The 10,113-nt window shown below is 47.8% G+C and overlaps 1 protein-coding gene across 1 annotated transcript in view; it reads right to left on the bottom strand.

The window, feature by feature from the left end:
- LOC143981968 (transient receptor potential cation channel subfamily V member 3-like) overlaps positions 1-9,828 on the bottom strand; it is a 66,823-nt gene extending 56,995 nt beyond the window's left edge. Inside the window, exons 1-2 of the mRNA XM_077480258.1 lie at positions 9,392-9,828; positions 675-755 (exon numbers count right to left, since the gene is read on the bottom strand). Of these exons, the coding sequence (XP_077336384.1) occupies positions 675-755; positions 9,392-9,507 (197 nt within the window). The 5' untranslated portion in view covers positions 9,508-9,828. The remainder of the gene's footprint in view (positions 1-674; positions 756-9,391) is intronic.
- Between the last annotated feature and the right edge of the window lie 285 nt (positions 9,829-10,113).

Raw genomic sequence — 10,113 nt, forward strand, 5'->3', positions numbered from 1 at the left:
GTACGACGGACAGAATTTCGAAAAAAACGAAATTCTTAGTACGGCGGACTGCACGCTGAAAAAGTCAGCTGAAGCCCACACACGAGCGGACTGTCTGCTGAAATGTGTTTCGGCGGACTAAGTAGGCCATACAGTCTGCTCTTGTGAACGCGGCATTAGGCACTCTGCTGTCCCTGGTGAGACCGTCAATCCATCCCTTTCTATTTTGGCTATTGGACAGGAAGTGAACGGAAATCTCCCCAATGGGAAACAGCAAAAATAAAGCTGACAGGCATTATAACCCTTCCTTACTCTATCCAAATGAAAACATGTTTTGCCTTTAGTTCTACGTAAGCCAATTATGGTGACTGATACCTAATGTTTACCATGGAATGCTGCACTGAAGGACTGTATAGTGAAAGCTGTAATTTAATAATACATTTATCTCAACAACTGAGATAGAACAATACATCATTTCTGTATGATCTCACCAAAATAATGTTTTATTATTTTACCTCTAAGCATATTGTTGAATAGAAATGCTGAAAACAATCGAATCAAAAGCCACCTTCCAATTTTACACTCTGTTTTATCAATCCTTTGAGCAACCCAATGCAATATGTGTTTACTGTATGATTACTGAAATTTTGTCATGGCAATTTGGCAAATGAAATATAATTTTCCCAGATCATTACCTGCTATTTTCTTCTAGAAGCAAGCGAACCGATTCATCGACAGGTGAACAAGGCAAATCCATCTCTTCGTGTTTTCTGTCACTTTATATGAGAAACAAATATTTTAACAAACATCTAGTTCAATGTGCTAATAGCAAAATAATCTACTAAATAGATATGTTCAGCGGTATTTAGGTTTTCCTTTTTTTCCATGTACAAACTAAACCGTGGTGGCAATAATGAAAATTGCATGATCTGTGGACTGCCTAAGGACACATTTTAGCTTTTGTTACACGTGTGCATAACTGCATGCCTCCACTTGTTAAAGGTACACTCAGAGGCGTAACTAGAAACCTCAGGGCCCCGGTGCAAGAAATCAGGAAGGGCCCCCCCCCCCGAAAAGCATGATTTTGATACTATATTTTTTTTCCACTGTACAACAAAGTAAAACATTTCTGTGCAGCCTGTGTCCCGAGTGGAACTTGTGTCACCAGTGCAGTGGTGGCCGTGGAGAGGGGTGGTGGTACTGGAGGTGGGTGGCGGTGGTGGTACTGGAGGGGGATGGTGGTCCTGGAGAGGGGTGGTGGTGGTACTGGAGGTGGGTGGTAGTGGTACTGGAGGGAATAGTGGTCCCGGAGAGGGGTGGTGGTGGTACTGGAGGGGGATGGTGGTCCTGGAGAGGGGTGGCGGTGGTACTGGAGGTGGGTGGCGGTGGGACTGGAGGTGGGTGGCAGTGGTGGTACTGAAGGGGGGGTGGTGGTACTGGAGAGGGGTGGCGGTCCTGGAGAGGGGTGGCGGTACTGGAGAGGGGTGGCGGTGGTACTGGAGGTGGGTGGCGATGGTACTGGAGCGGCATGGTGGTTCTGGAGGTGGGTGGTGGTACTGGAGAGGCATGGTGGTCCTGGAGAGGGGTGGCGGTACTGGAGAGGGGTGGCGGTGGTACTGGAGCGGCATGGTGGTTCTGGAGGTGGGTGGTGGTACTAGAGAGGCATGGTGGTCCTGGAGAGGGGTGGCGGTGGTACTGGAGGTGGGTGGCGATGGTACTGGAGCGGCATGGTGGTTCTGGAGGTGGGTGGTGGTACTGGAGAGGCATGGTGGTCCTGGAGAGGGGTGGCGGTACTGGAGAGGGGTGGCGGTGGTACTGGAGGTGGGTGGCAATGGTACTGGAGCGGCATGGTGGTTCTGGAGGTGGGTGGTGGTACTAGAGAGGCATGGTGGTCCTGGAGAGGGGTGGCGGTGGTACTGGAGGTGGGTGGCATGGTGGTGGTACTGGAGAGGGGGTGGCGGTGGTACTGGAGGTGGGTGGCACGGGGGTGGTGGTCCTGGAGGTGGGTGGCACGGGGGTGGTGGTACTGGAGGAGGGGTGGCGGTGGTACTGGACATCAGGATCCCCAGATACCCCCCCTTACTTTAGGGTCCCTAGACAGTCACCCCCCTTAAAGAGGTTTCTCTGTACCTTGCTGGACTCTGCTGTGCACCTTGGCCCCCAGCAGATCTCTGTACCCCCCCCCCCCCCACCTGGGGGGAGGCAGCGATCAGCAGCTCTATGATGTTGATGGACGGCGGGATCTTCCTGAGTCTACACACACACACTGGAGAGGGGTCAGCATGGCTGTGAGTGGAGAGCGTGTCTCATGTAAACAGCAGCACAGAGACACCGGGACTTGGGAGTGAAGTTTCGTCCGCTCTCGCAAAGCACACAGCTGATCCTGCTCCCCCTTCGGCCCCCCTCCCCTCCTCTCCTCTGTTCTCCGCGGGAAATGTGAGCTTGTTCGCTTCACACCTGAATGCCCGCAGAGAGCAGAGAACACACGAGAGAGGAGAGGAGGGGAGGGGGGCCGAAGGGGGAGCAGGATCAGCTGTGTGCTTTGCGAGAGCGGACGAAACTTCACTCCCAAGTCCCGGTGTCTCTGTGCTGCTGTTTACATGAGACACGCTCTCCACTCACAGCCCTGTGGATAGCAACCACGCCGGGGCCCCCCCACAGTGATGGAATTCCAGGGCCCAGTCGCAACTGCGACTGTTGCGACCCTGATAATTCCGCCACTGCTTGTTCGCTTCACACCTGAATGCCCGCAGAGAGCAGAGAACACACGAGAGAGGAGAGGAGGGGAGGGGGGCCGAAGGGGGAGCAGGATCAGCTGTGTGCTTTGCGAGAGCGGACGAAACTTCACTCCCAAGTCCCGGTGTCTCTGTGCTGCTGTTTACATGAGACACGCTCTCCACTCACAGCCCTGTGGATAGCAACCACGCCGGGGCCCCCCCACAGTGATGGAATTCCAGGGCCCAGTCGCAACTGCGACTGTTGCGACCCTGATAATTCCGCCACTGGGTACACTCCATTATAACATGACAAGTTTTTAATTAATGGATAACTGCAAGCATCCAGAATGTCCATGTCCGTGCATTAACCTTTTTTGACCACCTCAAGTCCGAACACTTATACCCCCTTCTAGTCCAGGCCAATTGTCAGCTGACAGCACTGTAACACTTTGAATGACAGTTACTCAAACATGCAATACTGTACCCAAATAACATTTTTATATATTTTTTTGAGACATATAGAGCTTTCTTTTGGTGGTAATCACCACTAGTGTTTCATTGTTTGCTATATAAGAAAATAAATACCAAACATTTTGAAAAAAAAAAAAAAGCTTTGTTCTTAGTTTTTGTTATAAAATTTAGCAAGTAAATAATCTTTCTTTATAAATGTAGGCCAAAATGTATTCTGCAAATTTTTTTGGTGTAAATAACCCAAATCAGTGTATATATTATACAGTGTATATTATTTAGTCTGTGTGAAAGTCTACAAACTATGGTATATATATTTTAATCGTGATCAATCCTGATGTACTGACCTCATTTCTTGAGACCCTAAAATGGCAGGATAGTACATATACCCCCAAATGACCCGTTTTTGGAACGTAGACAGTTCAAGGTATTTAATAAGAGGCATGGTGAGTTTTTGAAGTTGTAATTTTTTTGCCAAACATTTTGGAAAATTATAGAAGTAAATATTTTTTTTTTCTTTACAAAATTGTCATTTTAACAAAATATTTCTCACAAGCAGCACAAACATAGTCCACACAGAAAGGGGTGACACCGCTCAAGGTGAGTACAGTTAAATCCATATACCATTCACAGATGAAGGTGTCCGTCCAACTTGCCTCGAAGAGATGTATGTGAAACAGGATGGTCGCACACTACACTGAAAATGCCAGTCTTTATTGAAGATTCAGAATAAAACAATGACAGCACACAAGCACAAATGGGTAGGAAGGTTGACACTTTTCACTCACAGCAGCACCTAATCATACTGTGCTGTCATAGTTTTATCCTGACCCTTCAGTAAAGCTTTAGGTGTTTTCAGTGGAGTGTGTGGCCATCCTGTTTCACATGTCCTAGCCACAAAAAAAAGGTCCAAAATCCAATGAACACCTTCAGGCTTTCTAGCGGCATAAACTACACACTTAACTTTCTGACAGCACATTTTTGGAGGCTCTGGAGCACCAGGACTGTGGACCAGCTGGTATGGTGGTGATCAGGACCAACTGGTATGGCAGAGATCAGAACTCACTGGTATGGCAGTGGTACTGATCAGGACCCGCTGGTATGCCAGTGATCAGGACGTGGTATGGCGTGATCAGGACCCACTGGTATGGCAATCAAGACCCACTGATATGGCAATCAAGACCCACTGGTATGGTGATCAAGACCCACTTATATGTTAGTGATCAGGACCCAATGGTATGGCAATCAGGGCCCACTGGTATGGTGGTGATCAGGACCCAATAGTATGGTGGTGATCAAGGCCCACTGTTATGGCGGTCAGAACACCCTGATATGGCAGGGGTCAGGACATGGTGTGATGGTGATCAGGGCACACTGGCATGGCAGTAATCAGGACCTATTGGGATGGTGATCAGGACCAACTGGTATGGTGATCAAGCTACACTGCATGGTTATCAGGACACGCTGCATGCATAAACAGGACTGAGTGACAGGTGACAGTGATCAGGGACACTAAGGTGGATGGCATTGTGGTTAAACTAATTTGAAAATACCTTACAGGCTCCTTCTCCTCTCACAAACAGATCACTGTTTGAGGAGAAGAAGCAGGAAGCTGCACCACATGGCTTCTGTTTACATTTTCACTGTGTCCTGATTGGACACAGAAATCACATGGTACAGGACCAATTTCATTTCATGGGATGCAGGGGGATGTTGGCATGCATCTAGGGTTGTCACCCCATCCCTTTAAACCGAACACAAGAAGCGGTTATGTGTTATTAAACCCAAATGTAAAAAAAATGTATATATTGCAGCTTACCAATCCTTAAGGCTGGGTTCACACCTAAATCGGATGGGGCTCACAGCAGAGGTCCGGTGCATCACTGTTCTCTATTTCAGGAACAACTCATGCCCAAATTTTTGCCTGAATTCGACCTGAAACTGAGCCAAAGACACACAAGACCCTTGTGCAATCCGCTCCGTAGCCACCATGGAGATGTGGGAACCATCTCCATTGAGAGCCAGTCACACTCTCCTGTCATATGAATTGGATGACAACGGATGATTATCTATTTTCATACATTTTCATCCGCTTCCTTCAGCATCCGTTTTTTGGAAAAAAAACAGATGTAAACGGACGATCTTCGAAAAAAAGTGACTAAACTGCTCAAATGAATGGTCTGCATATGTGAGAGGGGCCTAATTTCAAAGAGTGATCTAGTCAGTAAGACATTTTGGGGCTGATTTACTAAGGCCCCTTCCACACGAGGTGGATCCCTGTCAATGGAGTCTGCTAGCTCAGTGGGAGATTGCTCCGTTGATCTCAGCTGAGCTGGCAGATGACAGGTCCGTCTCTGCTCACTGAGAAGGGAGGGACCTGTCAGAGCACCATCAGATCTCATCCAATCCATCAAGACAGATGGCTGAACGTATCACCATACGTCTATCTTGAGCAAATCGGATGGCGGATCCAAGTGGGCTTGTCGTGTGAAAGAGACCTAAAACTGGAGTGTACAAAATCTGGTGCAGCTGTGCATGGCAGCCAATCAGCTTCTAACTTCAGCTTGTTCAATTAAGCTGTGCCAAAAAAAACTGGAAGTTGATTGGTTTCTATGCAGAGCCGCACCTGATTTTGCACTCTCCAGTTTTAATAAATTAGCCCCTTTCCATTTTAGGGTGTCTCTACTCTGGTTGAAGGAGCATCAGAGACACCCTTTGACAGCAGCATTGTCAGTCTGGGGAGAGAGTAACATTAGATTCACTAGCAGATTTGGATGGACTTGACTAACAAATTAAAGCCAAACTCCAGCTAACACTTTTTTCTTTCCTTTGGAGTGAAGGTTTTACAAAAGCAGACCATTGTAAGTGAAAAATGGTTTGTCTCAATCCTCTAACTGCCACTTTTACTGGACAATTAGTCTGGTATAGAGGAACCAAACCCTACATGTGATGCTAAACATGTGATCGGCTATGACACCAGTCATCATGATAGCTTGACAGTTTGTTTGAGAGCTGACATAAGCACACTAGTTACTGTAAGCCCTTGCACACACGGTCGGACAAAGTTGTTGGAAAATCCGATCGTTCAGAACGTGATGACGTTATTTCATGACGGGACTACTTTCAGGCTAGTAGCCAATAGCTTTGGTCTAGGAATTTGATCTGAGCATGCGTGGCACTTTGTCTGATCGGAATTCTCTACAAACGATAGGACAAAGTCTGATCGGACCATGTTGTTGGAAAATTTAATAGCCCAGCTCTACAACTTTGTTGGTCGGATATTCCAATGGAAACAGTCCGATGAAGCCCACACAAGGTCGGATTATCCGACAACACGGTCCGATCGGACATTTTCCATCGGAATGTCCGACCGGGTGTACAAGGGCTAACAGTTATCATTCTTGGCCAGGGGCGGACTGACAACTAATGGGGCTCCCGGGCAATAGAAGCTCATAGGGCCCCCTTGGGCGCAACACCTTGCCAGGGAGACAAGGGGGGGAGCACACAGGGGGGAAACTGGAGGGAGAACGCACACACACTCACACAAACACAGGGAGACACACACACACACACAGGTGGACACTCACACACCACACACAGGGGGACACACTCTCACACAGGGAGACACACACATGGGGGACACTCACACACACACACACACACCACACACGGGGGGGACACACTCACACAGGGGGGGAGGACACACTCTCACACACACACACACACACACACAGGGGGACACACACTCACACACACAGGGGGACATATACACACACACACACGGGGGGGAAACTCACACAGGGGGGGGACACTCACACAGGGGGGGGGACATACACTCACACACCACACACAGGAGGACACACTCTCTCAAACACACACACAGGGACACACACACACACCACACACAGGAGGACACACTCTCTCAAACACACACACAGGGACACACACACACTCACACACACACAGGGGGATACACTCACACACACACACACACACACACACACACACACACACACACGGGGATACACTCACACACACACACACACAGGGGGATACACTCTCTCACACACACACAGGGGGATACACTCTCACACACACACAAAAACACACAGGGGGATACACTCTCACACACACACACACACACACACACACGGGGATACACACACACCACACAGGGACACACACACACACTCACACACACACACACACACACATATGGAGACACTCACACACATACGGGAACACTCACACACACACGGGAACACTCACACACACACACACACATACGGGGACACTCACACACACACACACACACATACGGGGACACTCACACACACACATACGGGGACACTCACACACACACACACACATACGGGGACACTCACACACACACACACACACACATACGGGGACACTCACACACGGGAGGGCACAGGGGAACACACACAGAGGAGGACACACACAGGGGAGGACACACACACACACAGCGGAGGACACACACACACAGGGGAGGACACACACACACACAGCGGAGGACACACACACACAGGGGAGGACACATACACACGGGGAGGAGACACACACGGTGGGGGGACACTGGGTTGGGGGGATCCGGGGCCCCATGCATCTGTACCGCCACCCCCCATCACTTGTGGCAGGCCCAGGCTTCACTTACCGGCGGATGCCGATAATACTTTTAACGGCGCAGCTCCCCGCCGGCCCCTGCACTCTTCTGCTGTGCCCGTATCTCATGCCGATTACAATACGGCTAACTCCGCGCTGCTCCCCGCCGGCCCCTCCTTCCCTCCCGTCCGTCCCAGGTGCTTGTACTGTATGCGTTGTGACATCACCTGGGATGGACGGGAGGGAAGGAGGGGCCGGCGGGGAGCAGCGCGCTGTATTGTAATCGGCATGATCGCGGCATGTGATACGGGCACATCCGCTTCAAGTGGCCTCTCATGTGGCCGAGACCGGGCCCCTAATGACCCCGGGCCCTTGGGCGGCGCCCGAGTGACTGACTGGTCAGTCCGCCCCTGTTCTTGGCATACCTTGAATGTAACTGTTTTGAGAACCAGTTAAATCAGTGGGTTTACTTTGTAGTTCTGGACGTCATCGGCACATGCGCACTGAAGCAACGGCACTTATGTACTGTTGCTTCAGTGAGTGTGCCGTTACCGGCGGCTCCTGTGCACATGTGCAGGAGTGACATCATTGCGGCTCCAGCCAATCACAGCGCTGGAGCCACAATACCCAGAAGTATGGCAGCGGCAGAGCTGCGAGACGCGACTCCCGTGCGCATGTGCGGGAGTGACGTCATCGCGGCTGCGCCGCTGTGATTCGTCGGAGCTGCGAGACGCCACCAGCAACATGGATGCGGCGGACTACAGGGGACAGCGGCGACTTCGCTGGCTCTTGTGTCAGGTAAGTGACACATAATGAGCTACTATGCGATGCATAGTAGTCCATTATGCTTTACCTTTGCAGGGAAAAAAAGAGGAAGTAAACCCATCAGGGTTTACTTCCTCTTTAATGCTTGGCTGCAAAGCTAATCCGCTAACTTCTATACTTCACTAACTTGAAACAAATTTACAGATAAGTACTTATGTCATTTCATTGATTCTCCTGAACTCCAATTTTGTTTTGGGATAGTGACTCAGAAAGAAGCTTTTGAATTTGCATAACAGCCAAGCAATAGTATTTTCCAGAAAGTCGGCAATAGCAGCATTTGTATTTGTCATTTTGCATTTGATACTCACAATCCTATATACACCCAACATTCACAACTATTATTCATTGTGTTGTTAGCTGTTCTCAGAAGGAAAAACTGGCTTGTTTGGGCTCAGATCTGTGTCACTAGCACAGACAAACTTTGCAAGGCTGTGAAATAGATACCAGTTTCTTAATTTAATTTATTCAGATGCCACATTGAAAGAAATTGTAGCTAAAATCATTTAAATTTTATCCTGGGCATGGCTATGTTAATCATGTAAATTTAGTTATACTCCAAACTTTGTTGTAACTAAAGAATAATGATAACAAAAAAGGGAAAAGGTTGTAGATACTGCATATAAAATTCAATTTTTTAGTAATAAAAGATTAGATCTGATTTTTTTTTTTTTGCTACAGATAACTCAAAGTTGTGCCTTTTTTTTTTTTGCTGCAGCATTAGTAAACCAGTTCTGATAAACTTACATTTTAGGAGGTAACTATAAAGCAATTGTACATACCCTTCATGTTCAGTAACATTTGAATCCATAGGCTTCGTAAACACTGGGGAAATAGACGCAAATGATGAAGCAATAAAATCTTTAGGCTCCACGAGATTGGGGGCTTCTGAAGGCATTTTGCCAAAATTCAATAGTATATGTTTAAATAATATCTTATAAAATTTAGAAATCCGTTTCCATTGCTTGTCGGGGAGATGTAGCAGGCTTTATCGACTGTGTGATCAGGCAACACAAATGTACATGAAGGTGAAGACACACACTTGGAGGCTGGGACATTATACTACTGGCCCAACCTGTTACACAACGTTGATTGTGTATGTCAACATTGTCCTGGAAAAAGACAATTCAAAATTCGAGCTTCAGGATTAGATAATGCCGGGGGATGCTTTGCTTTGTTGACAGTGATATAGAACAAAGAAAATCAAATACTTCTCTAAATTCTGATAACTTGTTTAGTATTTTTCATTGCCTAGGGCTAAAGCATACACAACTGTCTCTGTTTTGGAGAGACTGTCAGTCTTTTGAAACAAAGTTTCTTTATTCCTCTTCCTTCCTCATTTGCACCTCCTTTTGATGTACACTAGTTTTAGAACAATATACAAATGTAAAAAGTAAACCGCTCTTCCTGCAGTTAAATTTGAATAAAGTAAATGACTATTAACAAAGATCAGTGATAACAGCAGCACTCACAGATATCTGAATACCCCAATATCCACATTTAA

This window comes from Lithobates pipiens, unplaced genomic scaffold, assembly GCF_037356315.1.
Source record: "Lithobates pipiens isolate NorthernLeopardFrog02 unplaced genomic scaffold, aLitPip1_a1.2 Scaffold_16, whole genome shotgun sequence".
In the NCBI taxonomy this organism is placed as follows: Eukaryota; Metazoa; Chordata; class Amphibia; order Anura; family Ranidae; genus Lithobates; species Lithobates pipiens.